At 38.3% G+C, this 20,223-nt stretch overlaps 1 protein-coding gene across 5 annotated transcripts in view; it reads right to left on the bottom strand.

The window, feature by feature from the left end:
* adcy2a (adenylate cyclase 2a) overlaps positions 1-8,306 on the bottom strand; it is a 66,823-nt gene extending 58,517 nt beyond the window's left edge. Inside the window, exons 1-3 of one of the 5 annotated variants that reach the window (XM_082550835.1) lie at positions 8,225-8,306; positions 1,286-1,378; positions 1,140-1,189 (exon numbers count right to left, since the gene is read on the bottom strand). In XM_082550835.1, the coding sequence (XP_082406961.1) occupies positions 1,140-1,189; positions 1,286-1,367 (132 nt within the window). In that variant the 5' untranslated portion in view covers positions 1,368-1,378; positions 8,225-8,306. Of the gene's footprint in view, positions 1-1,139; positions 1,678-5,491; positions 6,092-8,224 lie in introns of those variants that run through there. The other 4 variants (XM_082550833.1, XM_082550831.1, XM_082550832.1 and 1 more) reach the window with 4 other exon arrangements.
* Positions 8,307-20,223: the final 11,917 nt, after the last annotated feature.

Here is a 20,223-nt window from a genome sequence, read left to right as displayed (position 1 = left end):
TCAGTAATTAGGTATGAGACCCCACTGAAAGCTACCACCTGGTTTCAACCTGGTCCTAACACCTGAACTATAAAATAGTGATGATATGTGAACTGCACAATATCTACATGCTTCAATATCTACTCACAGTTGAATAAAAACTAATTTTTGAAAAAAAAAAAAAAGATCACTTTTGTCATGTTAGGACGCACATTCACCTCATCCCACCCCGTGGATACCACTAATATTATAATATGCAACAATTAAAAATGTATGTAACATTATTAAAACATTCTTAACTAAAAATTTGAAAGTTTCCAGATTATGATATGCTCGCTCATAAGATTTCAGCCTTTTTGATGTGTCATTTGTTACCTAATCAGACATTTATGATTTTGTTTCGTTCTAACTGATTGTCCATGCAAGGAACTGCAACAGCTGACTTTCCAACCACATGTTAGTGAGCTCATCAGGTTACTATGCAAGATTTCCTAAATATTATGTGATATGTGCTCTGTGAGCCAGTGCTTTCTATGCAATACTGTGTCTTTGTATGTTTTAGACTGATCACTTCAAAACAACAGACACAGCAGAGACAGTAGGAGAGAGACACTTTTCTAGATTCGGCCAATGTCTAAAGAGTTCTTGTTTTCTTAGTTATATAACAGTATGAAAGTAGGAAGCTAATGAAGGACAGTCTAAAATGGAAGCAGAGCCAATGACCATAAGCACTTATATTGTGCTATTTTAGAGCCTTTTTTCACTTTATGAATTTTCAGATTTTTCCGGAAAACATACTCCATGAAAATAGTGAAAAAAGGAAACAGATCTTTCTGCAGCTATGAGCTCATAAAATAACTAAGACCCTTGCATCCCCTCTCACCTTTATCTCACCCTTCTCCTCACATTAGTTTTGCAATAAAGACATGCTGTGACAACCTAAGCATGTATGTACAAACAAACTGTGTGTAGTCAGTTTCGGTGACCCCATTTGCATGAATACTTATAGGATGTACACTATACATTATATAATATATACATTATACAGTATGTGGCTTGCATCCACTTCAATAAATGCAACTGTTTAATATTCATTTCCTACACACACATAAGTCTGCATGTGTGTGTTTGTTTCTGTGTGTTTTGAATGAGCAGCTTACCAGTCCTGAAGCAAAGAACACAGTCAGCAGAGCCAGGCAGGCACCCATCACTATGAGGAGCAAAAAGACAATCAGAGGATGCTGCTGGCTCATACAGTAGTATGATTCATACAGCCAGTCTGGGGACTTGTTTCTCTTCACTTCACCACCACCTCCTCTTCTGTTTACTTCAGACTCCCCTGTCCGGTCAAGGAGATACCGCTTTCTCCTTATAGCCTCCTGCCACATGGATCTTGGAGCTGAGAGGGAGGAAAAAGAGGAGGTGGTCACTGCTGAGGTATGAGTAGTTTCCACCACAGATGAAGAGCAGTTGCTCTTTTCTGTTCTTCTGCTGTTGTTGTTCCTGTTGAGGACCCTGAAGTGAGAGCTCCTAAGCTCCAGCTTAGTCTTCGAGTCCTTCTCCACCTCCCCTCTCAAGTCTTTCAGGCGGGGACGGCTGAAAGCTGAGGCTGAGTCTGAGTCAGAGGCAGTGTGCGCTGGCCGGAGTGGTGGCAAAAACGCACCAAGGGTAGAGCGCAACATCCTCCTCTTTCTCCTCCTGCCAACATGTTGGGGTGGAAAATGAAGAGAAGTGCAGGCAGTGAGTGCTCTTTAGAGTGAGAGAGAGAAAAGTGGGAGGGAAGTGGAGGGAAAGAGGAGGGAGAGAGGGCTAAGGGGGAGGGGAGAAAGAAAAAGAAGGTGCAGCAGCAGGGAAAAGTCAGCAAGTGAATGAAAGAGTAGAAAAATGAAAGGAGCAGAGAAACTGACATTTATGGAGAATGCATTATGTGGTATTATTTGTAATAACATGGGTTTGAGCCCAGTCCTAGAGCTGTAACCCAGATGATGATGATTTTCAGAGCAGCGATAAACCATATCATTAAATCAATTCTTTTTCAGTTATCCCCTTTGCCTCTCTTACTTAATAAATAGCCAAGCAAATAACACATTTGTCAAAACATGCATATTTGCATTTTTTCCCCCAACTGCAGATTACAAAACAGAACCTCAGTTGAGGTTAAAAAATATCCAAATAAATTTGTTATCAATGTATAGTAGGACGTTACGAGTATGAGCAATGATGTGCCTGCCCAGAAAAACTGAAAACTGGCACACTTGTACATACATGGCATCTCCTCAAATCCTGTGTGTGTACTCCTGCAATGATGCACATGCACAAATGCCAACACACACACACACACACACACACACAACCCCGTTCAGCTATCTTAGTGAGGACCCTCATTGACACAATGGTTTCCCTAGCCCCTTACCCTAACCATAACCTAATTGTAACCCTGACACTAAAACCACATTTTGAGCCTCAAAAAATTCAAAAATGTGAGGACCGGGTTGTGTGTCCTTACAAGTGACTGCTGGTTCTCACATATATAGTACAAAGATAGCTAGACAGGAACACACAGACACACACACACACACGCACACACACAGGGGGCAACTGAAAGGTGGTGCTGGCCAAACCACTGTCATTACAAAGATGAGTAAATCATGACAGGTTCCTCTAATCCCCTAAAACCTGAACAACCTCATTTGTGGGCTGAGTTTGCACAGCAAAACGACATATTACTGAAAAAACAATAATAAACAACAAATATATAATTTCTATATTAAAACTACAAATATACCCTATGGAATGCTGAAGGGTTTAGCATGTGACTGTAACATTTTTCAACTGCAAAACAGAAAATAATGAAAACATTTGGACTTGGAGATGAAATGGGTGATGTGATTTAAAATTATTTGGATTTGATTGAGGAGCCCTAAAATAAATTATCATTACTAAAGAATTATATGTGAGCTACTCGTAAAGTTTTCCAATATCAACAATTTAACATTTATGTTTGAAGAGAGTTCAGCTCACATTTTTATCAACTCTGGGACTGCCTGACCAAATGGAGACTGCGAAGCCGTACTGATGATATATTTTTATTGTACAAAGCTCAGCTCCAACTGGGAAAAAGGAAAAAAAAAAATCACAGAGTATCAAAGCTGTATCTGCATTCTATTGTTAAAAAAAGGATTTGACTATTTGTATCATTGCCGAACAACCAGCATGCCACATAATCTTTAAATGGTAGGTTAACCTGTCAAGATGTTCCACCAACTTCCATATTTAAGGCTTGAAGCTTTGAGTGTGAACACATCAGAACTGGCAAATTTCAGTTTATCTGATTCAACCGTTTAAGAATTTCAGGCACATCCAGGCACGGCTTTGAGGGCCGTGCCTGGATCTGCCAGCCGTCATCAATACAGAAAATCTGAATATTTCTTGCACTGTAGTTCCATGTTTGGATATCACCTAAACATAACAATAAATCAGTTATTAATTGATGATTTAATATGCTGCAAATGAAAGATTTTTTCCTGCTTCCTTATAAATAATTTATTTTAATATTGTTATAAGGATAGAGTGCAATGTGACCAATTAAGCTAATTTAGAGATAATGTGCAGACGGGAAAACATGATACTTATTCATTCCAAATGAAGCTGAGAATATTTGTGGGCAGTAGTTAAAAAAAATGTAGCTACACCTCCCTCATAAATGGACAGGAATGTATCCCTCAAAGAGCTTTTATAAAACAAATTCACATTTTTACAGTGCTCAGCGTGGAGTTAAATATCTGGCACTAGTATCCTGCCTGCAACATGGAGCTTTGATTTGTCCTGAACCACAGCCACCCTGCTTTTCTTTGCTAACTATTCTTTTCGCTCGTCTTGATCAGTACCTGCACATCATAGCATCATTTTATTCACCCATTTTCTCTTAGCTTTCATCTCTGCCTTCACCTCTTATTTCATACCCAGGTATTTTCCCAGCTCATTTTCCACAAGTACGCTGTCTCTGCTCCTGCATTCCAATCCCTTCTTCCATCTCGCACCTTTCATCCTCTCCCCATCATGTCCCAAAGAAATCCTTATATATTCTCTCCTTCAAATTCATATTTCTATCCTTTTTCAGGGTATAAAAAAGTATATCCATTTTGTGAGCTTCAACTTCTGTTCCCCTACTTCATCCAATATTTTCCTATCCCTTCATTTTTTTTTTCACATCACAATTCAGGTTCCCTTTTCACATGCCTTTTATTTTCCCTTTCTTCCCTCTTCCCCCCCATCATGCCTCCAGTTGGTGAGCTCATTCTATCTTGACCTACTTTCTGCTACCATCTTACGTCCCGTCTCTTCTTTCACTCATCTTTTCTCAGTAACATTATTATAGTTTGATATGGCCATGTGCTGTAGGTGACACTGGCAGCTTATGTAGGAAAGATGATTGTTTTAGTCAAAGAAAACTATCCTGTTGTTTTATAAACTCAATTCTGCAGAAATTGGGACAATGTATAAAGTGTTAAAAAAAAAAAAATCAATGCGAGGCTCATGAATCCATGTTATTCACAGTGGAATATATATATTTAAAAAACAAAGTTTTTAAAATGAGTAAACATACGATTTTAGGAAAAAACATTTCCTCATTTTTAACTTGATGGCATCAACAAAAGTGAGTCATAATCTGCAGATTCACTAACCTGCAAAAACCTGCATTTCCAAATTGTGAAACAATTTCAGAAAAATCTTCTGACATTAAATCCCAAAGATCTTTGGGTACTCATCATCTACAGTACATACAATCAAAAGAAGATGATAAGTACTACAGAATCTGTGCACGGCACAAGGCTGAAAATCAATATTGAATGCTCATGATTTTCAGGCCCTGAGGCACCACTGCATTAAAAATGGGCATGATTTGGTCATGTCAATGAATGCATGGGCTCAGAAACACTTGTAGAAATCAGTATCTGAAAACAGTTCTTGTTTTTACAGCCGATGCATTTTAAAGCTCTATAATATAAAAAAGAAGCCATATCTCAACATGATCCAGAAATTTCACCATCTTCACTGGCCAAAAAAACATAGTTAAAATGGACTGAAGCAAAGTGGAAAGCTGTTCTGTGCTCAGATGAATCAAAATTTGAAATTGTTTTTGGAAAACATGGTCTGCATCTTAAACTAAAGAGGACAGTGACCATTCTGCCTGCATGACAATTTTAGGGGTGGGCGATATAAACGATATACGATAGAAACGATATAAATTTGGCCAACGATAGAGATTTTGACTATACCGCTCTATCGCGATAGCGCATGTTGATGATGTCATCAAGCTACGCCTGTTTTGGTCGAAAGCGTCGCAGCGGCTACAACAATTATCATCTGCAAATTATGCCGCGAGTCATAGCAAAGAGATGAAGCACTTTTGAAATATGGGGAAAGCCAAAAACTGCGCTTCCGTAACACTGATTCATTAATGTTGAATTCTCTCGCAGCTGCTCTATGTTGCAGTATATTAATAACTAACCTTGTATTGTGGTTGAATAATCTCAGTTGTTCTCCTGACTGAAGTTTGGCCCGTGTATAGCATACTGCTATGCGATTGCATTTGCCTTTAACCACCAGAATCCCTCACGTTAACTTTTATCGAGTGGAAAAAAAGTTGGCGTTCATCCGCCAGCTTCACTGTGCTAATGTTATGCTAACATAGCTGTGTTGCTAGCAATCACGTAGCACAACATTATATACCAGGTAGTCCAACTTCAGTAACCCTGCAAACGCCACTGCTGTTTAGTTTTCTGTCTTCATTATTTTGGAAGTGGTAGCAGAGCTGTACGTTTTAATTAGTTTCAAAAATCTCTCAACCAGAACATGGTATGAAATGTTTAGGTGGAAACTAGCGAGCTAACTTCCTGTTAACTTCTAACTCCGTTAAATTTAATAAATTCTGTTTTCATGGATGCCTGGATGTTAAACTTAATTGTTACACCTGGTAAAGCAGCAACGCTGATGATTTCATTAAAGATGAAAGAATTTAGACCGTTTTTCACTCTCAGTATTCGTTTGACTTTGGGACCTGAATTACAATGACATTAAATATCGATTGGCAACCAAATCCTTAACTCCAGTTCATGTCAAGCAAAAGGGTGGTCAAAATATTGAGTTTCCTTTTTTTCTATTTAGTTTTTGTAGAGATACACCAGTTGCTCTGACAGTTTAAGATGAGGCAAGGGGCCTTTAGGCAGAAAATCTGTCAGGGGCACCAACAAGGACTTCAGCTTTTTCATTGAGTTCAAGAAAAAATGAAGTCCCTGTTTGTGCTTCTGACAAATTTCCTACTAAGAACCTCAGATATATAACTGAATGTCATCTGCATAGCAGTAATAAAATAATTCCTTAAAGGTGCTCAAAATGTGCTACAGAGTGAATAGAAGGCCCCAAAACAGAATCTTGTGGCACACTGTATGTAAGAGAAGTGGCAAAGGAGCTGTACTTAGAAACAGCCACAGAAAAGCATCATTCAGGTAGAAATGATGCAAAGGAGAACCAGACACCCACCCAATATCTGAGCCTCTTCAGCAAAATATGAACAATATCAAAAGCAGAGGTAAGGTCTAACATCAGCAAAACGAAACATTCTCCTGCATCACTTTACAACAAAATGCCACTGGACACACTAAGAAGAGCAGTTTCTGTAGAATGAACCAGTAATGTGTTGATCATAGTGAGCACTCAAAGACCAATAGACTGAAACAGGAGAGAGAAGAGGAGGAATCTTTCAGTGAGTCAACCAATTTTACCATCTTCAATAAAGAAACAGGTGAAAACTTTCTGAAATAGCACGCCGAGCTGATGCAGGAACACACAATGAAGATGCTGATGGACAAGTATTATTTCACGTCATGTGAAAAAATAGGGACAGCAGGTGGAGCAAGAGTAACAATATTACTAATAGTGTTAAATAACACCTTACGATTACCTCTGCTCTTTGTAACAAGGTTTGAAAAAGACAAAATCGTTTATGAGGCTATTTCTCATTTTTGTCTGGACATATAAATGGCATTTAAACATCACAAATCATTATTTTAGGTAGGCATCCTAAACTCATATTGTTACACTTTCAAAATAAGAGTTACAATCTGCCTTTCTGGGATCAAATTCAACATCAGTGGTTTCCAAATTGTGTGCTGGGATTTTGTATCTAAATAGTTAGTTTGTTGTGTCAACATATTGTGTGCAATAATACTAAAATCTATACTCCAAAAATACTTCAGTCAAAAACAAGCAAAAAAAAAAAAAAAAAAACACAAACAAAAAAAAACACACCAAAAATATATCAGTCACAGGGTAAGTCATTCTATTTGCACAAGATTTGCACATGGATGGTGGGCGTTACCAGAGGTGACACATCAAAAGGCCTTGAGGAGGACAGTAATATTTGTGTAGAAGACCAACAGAGAGGAAAACAAATCTCTCTATAGACAGTTTAAAGAGAGCCACCCGTCTTAAAGCTTTAGATGCATCAGGGATGTCAACAGTGCTAACCCTGAGGGTGTTATCTGTCAGGAGAAGTTTCCTAATGTTAACACTGTGGCAAGCATGATTAAAAGACTGTGGGAAACCAAAGACCCTGGCCTAAAAGAAGCTTCAAACGAGAGCTGGAGCTGAACCAGAAGCAGCTGTGTTGAGAGAAAGTATCTGCTAATGTGGTGGAGATAAGCAGCCCATGGTGCAAAGCAGAAGAAAGCTGACACAATAGCAACAACACTTACAAGAAGACTGCTAGGTCAAGATGTCACTATGAAATTAACATAAAATGAGCAATGAAAAACATATGACGTTTAAAAAATTAAATAGAGCATGCTTGTTCTCAATGACTTTCAAAAATCACATGTGGTAACAATTCTCATACAAAAACTTTCAGCACGCTGCGCTGGAGCTCTCACTTTGTCAGCCAAGGCAATTACCCGTGTATTTTCACAGCGGAACACTGAACTCAGTTTACTGTCACCTAATGCAATATGCCACAAAAAGTGCGAATAAAATAATGGGCTTATCTTTTTAATCACGTCAAAAACTTCACACTTTGGGGTTTCTTTTTTAGGAAAAGAGTAAAAGTGAGCTGTTATTGGTAAGTGTAATTAGATGGCAGCTGTGCTAATGTCACAACAAGGACGAAGCAAGTAAACAACTGGCAAATATTTTTAGATTTTAAATACCATATTAAAATGTTATCGTCTTGAAATGTTCGATAACTTACTTTAACGCAAACTCCTCGTTTGCTCCCATTTGATCTGGAAATTGTTTCGCACCAGTCCAGCAGAGGGCGCCTGCTCCAAAATACCGGAAGTGATTGGCCATTTCCGTCCAATCAGTAGGTTTTTATTTTTGCCAATAAGGGAAGACAAAAAGAAAAATAAGTCTGGATTTTGCAGTTTTACATTAAAATTTATTCGTTTTTACTCATGGTCAAATGTATTATAGTGCGAACAAGATATCTTATTCTTTTAACAAGGGGAAACAGGCCATCTCTTAAATATTTTAGAAGATGTGACAGGGAATACTAAACTGGCAGTAAACCCATAGTGAAGACATTGGCTTACTATATCCTACAACACTAGGTTTTTAAGGGGATTTTGTATTGGACAAGCAGTTTTTTTTGGTCCCCAAACAACACATCTTAATTGTTGTTCTATCCACATATGATACAATGATATGCTAGACATAAATGTACTAAAGTATAGATTGTCTCTTTTCCCTGGCTGTCTCCACTTCTCATTTGATTTAACCTAGATATCAAAGAAGACCTGGATATTTTAAGGCACTAGAGTATTTAACTGTAACCCTTCATTATCTGGGCAAAGAAATTTGCCACTTAACCCATAAGTGTGTCTAACTGAGAGCCTCCCAGCAACCTTAACCTTCATATTCTCTTGGTAACCTTGGTGATGATTGTACTAATAACTCTGATGCACAATTAAATGCTTAAAAGCACCATGGATGTTTTGAATTTAGGTTGATAGAATGACTCAATATTAAGTATCACAGAATGTACTGCACTAGCACATATACCAATACAAGAGCATATGAATTACTTCATTTGTGAGATTTTAATTTATAATACTCTTTGCATACACTTTGTAAACCATCCCACCTGCCATGTCTGACTCCGACCTTTAACTGCATCCCAATCCAAAAGCAAGTTTTACCCTTCAAGCAACCCTTTGAAGGAGCACATACCCGGGAGCTTGTGCTTACTTTCCAAAAGTATCTAAAGGCATTTCATGTGTCTTGCCTTATATAATATTTACTGTGTGAAAAGAAAATATATCCAAAGTATTTAAATTGAGGAGAAGGAGAGCAAATCAAAAAAGGTCTCTTGAGGAGGACTTTTTTTTTCCACCCCGCTTTTATTTTTTGCGCTGCTTGTTTTTAAAAGTGTCTTCAGTCATTCACAGTTTCTCCATAACCCCAGATGGGGAAAACATCCTTCATTCACACTTCATGAAGTGCGACATATTCTAACTGCACACTAATCCATTTTCTACTCTCCACTTTACCCTTAACAACTAATCAGCGGCTCTATTTTCCTCCAGCTGAGTTCCTGGAGAATTTTGATTGCCCTACCCTTTGGTGAGTTTAACCTTGACATTAGTTACAAAATGATGAAACGTTAATGAATATGGATAAAAACTAGATGTAAATGTGTGAAGTATAAAGAAAACGTGTGAGGAAATAAGTCATTGTCACTTTGACAGTGAAATGGGAAGAGGGGGACAGCAACCAGAGCCTGTCTGTTTGTCCCTGGAGAGAGTGAGAACAGTTAGACTTTCACTATTTCTTAGATAAACCACCAACTGCTCCACTAATTACCTTTTCCCCTAATTTCTCTTCGGTTAAACTTTTCTCATCTTTATTTTTTCTCAGTTTTGTTAGTCTCCTTGTCTTTCTTCATGTCTGATTTATTATCAAATGGGAATACTACACATCAACTCACCTCACAAAAAATACTTGAAGTGTAGACGTAACTGAACAAATAAACATAATTTTTTGGTATGTAGTTAACTTTTAAAAGAAAAAAATGTTTATCTGAGTCATCAAGGCTGAAAAGACTAAAAACAGCAGACATTTATGGTATTTTTTTCATGTATAGGGTTCTCACAACTGCATCAAGAGTATATTAATAAGCCTAAATCCATCATTGCTTAGACAAAATGACTTTCCAACATAATATTATGCTAATACTTACCTTTTATGTTTATTTCATAGCTTCTAAGCATACAGTAAAGAAAAAAGAAGAAATATGGTAAACTGAAGATACTTTTTTTTTTTTTCAAATTCAAATTCAAATTTTATTTGTCACACACACACAACCATACACAATACGACATGGGGGTGAAATGCTTGTAGCTGTACAATGCCCGACCATTAAATGACAGAAGAAAAGTTTTACAATATTTACAATTTACAGTTTACTACAAAATTTACAAATTAACTTAGGAATTTACAGTAAAGAATGTGCAAATAGCAGAAGAGATTATAAAGATTATAAATTATAGGAATTATAGGATTATAGGAAATGTGTGGTGGTGCGTGTGGTGATGTGTGTGAGAGTCCAGTCTTATAGTGACGTGTGTGGGAGAGTCCAGTCCTACACCTGGTTCAGGGCCCGAATAGCCTGGGGGAAGAAGCTCCTCCTCATTCTCTCTGTTTTGGCCGTAAGGGAGCGGAAGCGCTTCCCAGACCTCAACAGTGAGAAGAGTCCATTGTTGCGATGGGAGAGGTCCATCATAATCTTCCTAGCTTTGGACTTGCACCGCTTGGTGTAGATGGACAGCAGGTCAGGGAGCTCTGATTGAATGATGCGTTCGGCTGAGCGCACCACTCTTTGCAGATCTCGTCTGTCCTGCTTGGTGCTGTTCCCAAACCAGGTGCAGATGTTTGCCATCAGGACGCTCTTGATGGTGCAGGAGTAGAAGTTCTTGAGCACCTTCAGTGGCAGTTGGAAGTCTCTAAGTCTTCTGAGGAAGAAGAGACGCTGACGGGCTTTCTTAACCAGGGAGTTGATGTGTCAGGACCATGACAGGTCCTGAGTGATGTGGACACCCAGGTATCGGAAACTGTCCACTCTCTCCACTGGCGTGCCACTGATGATGAGGGATTTGTAATTCCTCGCCTGCTTTGTAGTGAAGTCCACGATCAGCTCCTTAGTCTTGCTGATGTTTAGGAGGAGGTTATTTCTGTCACATTCCTGAAATATTCTTTATATAAAAATAAAATAAAGAAGACAAACCTATCAGAAGGCCAGGCACAGATCTATTTAATGAAGCACAAAAATTCACTTTTTGTTTGTACGTATTGAGATGTTCACAGAAAGGAGACACACTGTAGCTATGAGGATTTATAGCTTATAGACAGAGATTATAAAGACTGTCAGGCTTTACAAATATTTGCTGCTCAGTTTCATCCATTAGTTGAACTATTCAGTGTGATTTGTACCCAAACTATGAAACGTTGGCATCTAAGTTGTGTATACCACAAGTTTTGTTTTTTTCACAGATTATGTTCTATCCTTTATTTATTTATTTTTTAATGACCTCCATTTATTCCCATGTGGCCAGTCTGAGACCACATTCAATGCATCTTCACTGAGCTACAGCATAACTATATTTGAATTGAAAATTAGCATCAACATCAAAACCATTAAAGTGGATAAAGGGTCTTCCGTTAGTAATATTTTCCACATTAAAGGTTGGACAAAATGTAAAAGTGCTGTAATAATGGCTTCGGTATCATTTGAAATTAATGGCATGTTAATGCGCCCTTCAAGTCTGCATTTTTCAGTCTGTTTAGTACAGTTTGTGTTTGTAACCTGCACTGATTGATGGATTTATCATCCTCTTGGGAGGAGGTGCAGCTAGCTATTAATGCAACTTTTACATTCTCTATCATTGCCACACAGTTCACAAGACGAACAGTTTACTATTAACACAGCCTATAGATTTGAATTCATTAACTCCAATATGGATCTCTATAAAGTCTGGCTATGTAGCATACAGTTAAGATGGTGTTGCTGAAAGATCAAGGCTTGTGGCTGGAAAATTCAAACTACAGTGCTAAAAAAATCTTGTCTGCGGGTTCTTCACTACTTCTCTACGACATTTCACTGTTATTTAATCTATTTTAAATACAATCAACTTCAGATCTTAATAAACATTTCTCAGAATCTTGTGAATTAAATTGCCCGCCACTGAAATGTATTCATATTTCTTTCATTTCTCACAGACGTGACACAAGTATTGCTGTATGAAACTGATGGAATGGTGCAAACCAGGTGTTTTCATATATTTCTGTTTTTCCCGCCATTAGCTCTGGACACTTTATTTTCAATGCTAGATTGACAGTTGTGACTAATGTCCCAGCAGCAAATGATTTTGCCAACCGACAACAAGGGATCACAGAGAGTTTTGCATTAGAAAAAATATCACTGAACCAAGGGTCTCTGAGACACGTTGTTCGTGTCATTTCTACATCAGTAAAACACATGTCAGGGAATAACCTCCAAAACAGCATATAAACCCTATTGAACAACAGAACCTCTGAGCATTATTGTCCAGGTGTCCTCTGGGATGAAAATAAGCTTTAGCGATAATAAATTAGTGTGCTAGCAGAGCTCAGTTCAGTTGTGTGATCCTCACATGTCTTTGTGTAAGCCTCCATTATTATCAGCCTTCAGTAGGAGGACACTGCTCAGATGAGCTCTTCGTTTTCTTGTTTGTGATGTTTGAGCTGTACTGCAGTATATTGAATTAGCCATTTCTAACTTTTCCAGAACGGAGCACAATCATTCAATGATTATTCACAAGGGACAAAATAGGATTTTAGCCTTTGTGATCAAAATAATACTGATAATAACTGGCTGTTTTTATTGGTGTCTTTCACAGTGTCCGAGGACACACTATAATTCATCACACCAGAATTATTTCTGGTGTGATGAATTTAAATAATTTATGAATTAAATTTTATGAATTTAAGCACCTAGACTTAAAATGAAATTGATTATGATGTAACCGGATTATATTTGAATTAAAGCTTTGCTCGTGTACAGCTCATTTGAGCGGTGTTTTACAGCATCCAGTAAGTTATAGAGGGCTGATTATTAGTGACAGGACTACGATGCTGTGCTGCAGAATGCTGGGGCTCCCATGTTGCCGAGCATATTGCATTGCATTGCAAACAAGTCTGTTAAACCTGGGATTTAAAAAAAAAAAAAGGGGGGGGGGGCTGTATCTGGTACAGCCCCCCCCCCCCCCCTGAAGTCTATGAATAAGCAGCATCATGTGGGTTCATTATATCAATAGATAACAACATCTATTTAGAGGTTCCTTTATACATTAAAGGATTTCAACGCATGGGCATAAGGGAAATGGCACTTTCACCAAACAGGTGGACGATCGTTTTAATATGTCCTTATTAAAATGGATATATAAAGAATACGTGAATCAAGAAGTGTGACAGAAAAGTAACACATGCGCACACAGTTTGACATGTCCTAAAATACTGCAAAGCAGGATGTGTTAATGAACGAGGTCTGTAATTAAAGCCTTGTGATCTGACACGGCTGCTTACGTTATGCTGAGACACATGACAGCCAGGCTGAGATGTGAGGCTGAGTTCAGAAAAACTTTAGGCCTCGTGATAGTTTTAAACAGGAGCTGAAGCACAGGAGTTTAAGTCAGATCATGACTTGTCATTATTCTAGCCAATTAATCTTACTACTTAAATACTTGTTTTCATTTCTTCATCATTTGCTCTTCTTTTTTGTAATGTAGGCGTCCATAATGCCAAAAGCTGAATACCAAATATAATTGTTTCCATAAGAAGTAATTAGATGAGACAGTGGCAGTATACTGCAATCATTATTTTCATTGTGTGTCTATAATTTAATTTAAGCACAATTATTATAAGTAACCTGAAGTATATATAATTTTGCAGTTAAACTCCATGCCATACCCAGATTTCCAGATATTAAAAGCTGTGCTCTCTTATCACTAAGAGTCAGAATTTTGATGAGCCTTTCCATATTTTATATTATCTTTTAATCTATTTCCTTGTAGTGAGCTGGGCGGGAATGAAAATTAAGCAATTAAAGGACGTTAACTGCTGTCATAAAAACTATTTTCCAGTGACACTTGAGGATGACCTGGATCTGTGCCAGGAAAATTTCATCATCCAGCAGGCAATTTGCCTGTCACTCCTTCAGTGTCCCAACACTGCGGGCTGTTTTCACCCCAGCTACTGAAATATCGTCTCAGACCCGCTTATATTCCACAATATGCTTTATTTCTTTATCTCTGTCTGTTTTTTATGTCATGTCATTTTGATCAAGTCAGAGGTGGCTGTGATAGGCAGACATTCTTCTACCATTTACACAATTAGCATATCTGCTGTTATGTACAACTCTTGTATAGGTCAGCAAGACTGATTAGGTTGTTGCATTATAATATTACTAAAAACTGCAGGTATATTAACAAAGTAGCTTCAAACGTTTTCATTTCAAAATGATGCTAATGAGAGCAGTAAGAGCTGATCAAAGCAATGAAGCTGCAGATGAAAGATAAAACAGTTAGTTGAAGCTGCAAAAGGGCACAATAGAACTGGGGGAGATGCAAAGTGGAAAATTCACTGCACGTATACGTTTACAGATGGATGACTACTTGTCTCCTGCCAAAGAAATCAATATTTAATTCCCTTCGCAGTTTTAATTTTCGATCTAAAATGCTGATACTGCCGACTGTCAGAGTGACTATCGAGACAAACCTCTTGAATTTCTGTTTCTACAAGTGGACAGGAACAAGGGGAGGATCACTGGCAGTCTGTTCCAGAGCAACAGTTAGCTACAAAGCTGGGAAAGAATGTCTCGGACTCCCGGACCATCAGCACCGGATCCCCTCAGGGCTGTGTTCTTTCTCCTCTGCTCTTCTCCCTGTACACCAACTGCTGCACCTCCACCCACCAGTCTGTCAAGCTAATCAAGTTCGCAGATGACACCACCGTCATTGGGCTCATCTCGGACGGGGACGAGTCTGCCTACAGGAGGGAGGTTGAACGTCTGGTGTCCTGGTGCAGCCACAACAACCTGGTGCTGAATGCCCAGAAGACAGTGGAGATTATTGTGGACTTCAGGAAGCACACAGCCCCACTCCCCCCCATCATCCTGACTGACACCCCCATCACCTCTGTGGACTCATTCCGCTTCCTGGGTACCACCATCACCCAGGACCTGAAGTGGGAGCCCACCATCACCTCCGTCATCAAGAAAGCCCAGCAGAGGATGTACTTCCTGAGGCAGCTGAAGAAATTCAACCTGCCAACACGGACGATGATGCAGTTCTACACCGCAATCATCGAGTCCATCCTCACCTCCTCCATCACCGTGTGGTACGCTGGAGCCACTATCAGGGACAAACAGAGACTGCAGCGTGTTGTGCGCTCTGCTGAGAAGGTGATTGGCTGCAGACTCCCATCTCTGCAGGACCTGTACACCTCCAGGACACTGCGGCGTGCAGCCCGGATCTCAGCTGACCCTTCTCACCCTGGACACAGACTGTTTGACCTGCTCCCCTCAGGCAGGAGGCTCCGGTCCATTCGCACCAGAACCTCTCGCCACAAGAACAGTTTCTTCCCCTCTGCTGTTGGACACATGAACAATAACCACATGACTGTACCCGCCACTAACACATGACCCTACGCTGTGTTCACTGCATCATTTCATGTTTGGCACTGATCACCACCTGCACTCATGTATATATCTTTCTACGTAGCACTCATAATTCTTATTCTCATGTATATATCTCATGTATATATCTTTCTTTCTACATAGCACTTTAATTCTTATTGTCTGCACTGAAGCACCGCAGCAATTTCCTAATGTTGTAAACCTCAACATCTGGCAATAAACCCATTCTGATTCTGATTCTGATTCTGATTCTGATTCTGATTAAAGCTCGTTACTGCAAAAACTGCTTGCAATTTACTCAAGAACAGATTGTCTGCCATTTGTTGTCGGTGTAAGCTGTTTGTTGACAGATGCCCTCCAATGCATGTCTGCCAATTTAAAAAAAAAAAAAGAAAAAAGAAAAGAAAGGGAAAATGTGTGCTATTTTTCGGGTTTGTGCATCCCTGAACTTGCTAGGCGACTACAGACAGATTTCTGTGATTCTGATTTTCCTTAGTTCTGATGTTTTTTGTTGTTGTTGGAAGAGGAACATCTGAGTACCTTTATTTCTATTAATGCCATCCAGAGTGGGATATCAAAGCTTGCCTGCCTCACGGTTCATTTGGCGAGCCAGAAGGGCAACACAACTGGCCTATCAAAACGATTTGTTTAAGGATAACATACAGCAAACCTTTATTTTAGTGGAAATGATGGTCCAGATGACACCCTGATATTTTATCTATTTTACTTTGAAGTTTTGGTTTATATTGCTGCTAAATTTGCAATCTTCAGGGATAAAAAAAAAAAATCAAGACAACATGTAAATGCCAAAAATGCAGTAACACTAATAGCCGCTTAAGGCTTGCTTCAAAAGCATGGCATTCCCAGAGGGAAAGCATGCTTTTCTTCAATCATAAAATAACATGATTACAGCCTGGCACAAAAACATTTTCAATCTTCAGAATTTTTCCTTCATAATGACTGAGCGGGGTAACTTTCATTTCATTTTATTGTATTTATTTATTTTTAATAACTCACCCATTTTGCTACTGTCGAGGTTGTAAGTGTGGCTGAATCGATGGATGGAGTGATGGAGCCTTTCTGGACATTTTATTGGGATTTTCTAGAAAATAATAAGAACTATTGTGCCAGAGATAAAAAGGTTTCTTCCTGTTAAAAAGGACTTTTCCTTCCCACTGTCGCCAAGTGCTTGCTCATAGGGGGGTCAACTGAGTGTTGGGCTTTTCTCTGTATTATTGTAGGGTCTTTAGCTTACAGCACCTTGAGGTGACTATTGTGATCTGGTGTTGTATAAATACTAGTATTTATGACCCTATTACTAAGCTCTCATTGACAAATAGATGATATATACCAAGGCAACGAAGATTCCAGGTTCAGAGTCCACAGAACCCCAACCCTCACACAGACAGCCTAAATTTTGCATAAATACTGCAGATGTATCCATTTTCATCGCAACTCTGCAACAAATGCTTGCTGCAACATCTCAGAAAGATATTTTTATATAGATTTATCCATAATCAAGTTTGTCTGATTGTGTTTGACAGCGTTAAAATCAGGGACAGTGTGCTATCTTTCTTGTGGCAGAAACTGCAAATAATGGCTGCAACACTGATATGATGATATGTTGATCCCTTAAATTCTTAGAAGTGCAAACACAGTATTCAGAAAGCTGCAGTATCATGATACTCCAACATATAAGCCTAATGCAATAAGTGGAACCAGTCACTTTCCTTTACATTTTCATATACCCTGAGAGAACAAGAGTAAACAAAGGAGCCCGAGACGAAGATGAATAAAAGTAATTTTCTATTTTCTTTTTCTCCCTTCGAGTTCAAACACACAAGCGCAACAAAAACACAGTGCATAAATGGGGTCATGCTGCATTCTGCGGTGTGTTGTGTTGCATAAACCCAAATCATCAAGCAAGCTAGCTATCAACATCTGAAGAGATACATACAGTACGCAGTAATAGGCTGAGTCATCTAAATAACTCTTCAGCAGGGTGCAAGCTACAGAGAAAAGATAAAGTGATGGAAGGCACCCGGTTTGTAAATGTGTTTTTCTGTTTAAATACAACCTCAAAACCGAGCATGCTGAATATAAAAATAATGCAGTCATCATTTAATCATGGAAACATGCATTCGCTCTCTAAGTTTATTCTTGGTGTTAACTTTCAAAGAACCTACATCGTATATTTTTATGATTTGTAGGTTTCATTTTATGTATGTTATGCACCGTAATTTTATTTGTTATTTGCTATTTGCTATTCATAATCTACACCCAAAGTAATTTGGATTAGTCAAATATTTAACACCAGATGGAATTGGCATGATAATGTGGAAGGCTTGAAATGATAAACTGACATCAACTTATCTATATTCTGCAGTTGCTGTTGGCTCTGTTGAAGATTATAATGGCATTCAGCTCATTGTTTTAGTTTTACAATTAGACATTTTGATTCAGTCTCACAGCTCTCCTGTACTCTGATTTAAAAAAAAAACTCACTGTGGAAACTTTGCCAAGAACAAGCAACAAACAGGCAAAGTAAGCAACTAGCTGGAGGAGAATATGGAGCATTTATCAAATGAGGTGCTAGCCATTTTTATCTGTGACAAATTTATTTGCATTATGCGAAGTTAGTCTTTTATTATTGAAATTCTGGGTGTGTAACCATAAATGTTTTGAAATGAAATCAAATCTGAACTGAATGTATGGTTTGATTTAGATAAATGAAACCTTTTGAGTTTCTACACCTTTAGAAAATTTCGGACCAACATCCGTCAGCAGCTGTGCTGGTTGATGAGATTTGTACCTCAGTTTTGTTATGCAATGTTTGTTGACAGCCGCCTGTTGAATATGAAAAATTAACACTGCCTTCTAAAGAAATCTCCAAAAAATGGAACTAATGATCTGAAAGATATAGATGTAACTAGGGTCTGTTCCATTCCTCTGTCAGGGTCTTTAGAGAAGTATGTTTCTTAAAACTGCCAAAAAAGCTCCATTATTCAGAGAAAAATAGGTTTTGTGGGAAGAAAATGAATACTGGTGTGTATGGGTCATTAGTGAGCTTTAGACTAGAGAGAGGCTGAATGGAGCCATTTTATCAGGCAGAATACAGAATCCATCAGGCCTCTTTGAGCCAAAGAAGAAAAGATATCTCAAGTGAGCACATTGGACTAACCACGAATGAGCATGAAATCAAGGTAAGTGGAGATATCTAGGCCAAGAGGCTATGTTTGTTAGCTAAGAGTATTATACTTTGACTTTGGAAACACAAAAGGGAGATAAGCTATTTAACAGGTCCTACGTAAACGAAAGATGAATGAACATGGTGGGTGCACATAGGCCACAATTAATGGGATCTGATTTTAGACACATTTTATATAGCTATAGTGTGGAAACTCAATCTGAATGTTTAGTTTTAGCTATCAGTGGCATATTCAGGGGGCTTTGATGGTCGACATTTAGACCATTATTATTGTTATAATACATTATTCTAAAACAAATTTACAATAAATATATAAATACATAAAAATAAGAGTGTGTAGAATTCGAAGACCACCATGTTTAAAGGTTTTTTCTCCTCTAAGAGGCTGAACTAAGAAAGGCATAATAGAAAGTGAAAAGTGAAGTGAGACCGATGTCAGTACATTTACGATTTTACAGTCGTACAGAACTTCAGATGGACATCATCTTTCACTTAGAGATCCATTTACAGGTGCAAAAGTAAAAAGTCCGTGAGACTTTTTATTTCTTGACTTCCCTTTCCATTGCACTAAAACAACACCATCACTGTCATTTTCGTCTCTGTTATGCACACTCTGTGCTCGCATCATCTGTGTCTACATGGCTCCATGCTGTAAATAGCATAATGGTAGAAAAGTCTCTTCCATATATCTTGAAAGCATGACAAAAAGAACCAGTCAGTAGTTAAGGCTGAGCCTTTGATCACATTTTCTCTGTATTTCAGAAAGACACAAAGGAAGAATAATTGGCAGAAAAACAGAAAAAAAGACTTGTCAATGTCACTTCTAACACTTCTTAAAAAAAACCCCACAAACAAAAAACTGGCCTGAGCACTATTGGGTGGCATTGAGGAGATAACAGCTATATCATTTGAAAATGTGTATGGCAAAAATCTGATGTATATATGATTTATGTCTCCATATTTTACCTACTTTACCTGGGTGTTATTTTATGAGTCAGACCAACAACCATTACAAGCGAAAATAATATTGTAATAATTGTTCTCTGGACCAAAATGTCCCTTATACCCTGATACTATGTATCGACACCAAATTTTAAACTACAGTCACGGTGCTTTCAGACAGCCTGGAGGCATAAGCTATATTTAATTCCAGTAGAGGTTGAAAGGAAGCTCTTTTAAAGAACCTTCTTTAGCCATTTCAGTTTGACTGGTTAGCACACAATGAGATTGTACTGATTTATACGTGAAAAAGGCTTGTTTATTCCCACTGGAAAGCTATTTTCTTGACATGTTGAGCACAGCAAAGTTGTCA

This window comes from Aulonocara stuartgranti, assembly GCF_965226115.1.
Source record: "Aulonocara stuartgranti genome assembly, chromosome: 11".
NCBI lineage: Eukaryota > Metazoa > Chordata > Actinopteri > Cichliformes > Cichlidae > Aulonocara > Aulonocara stuartgranti.
The sequence above is the reverse complement of the archived record's forward strand: the minus strand, read 5'-3'. Positions and strand labels throughout refer to the sequence as shown.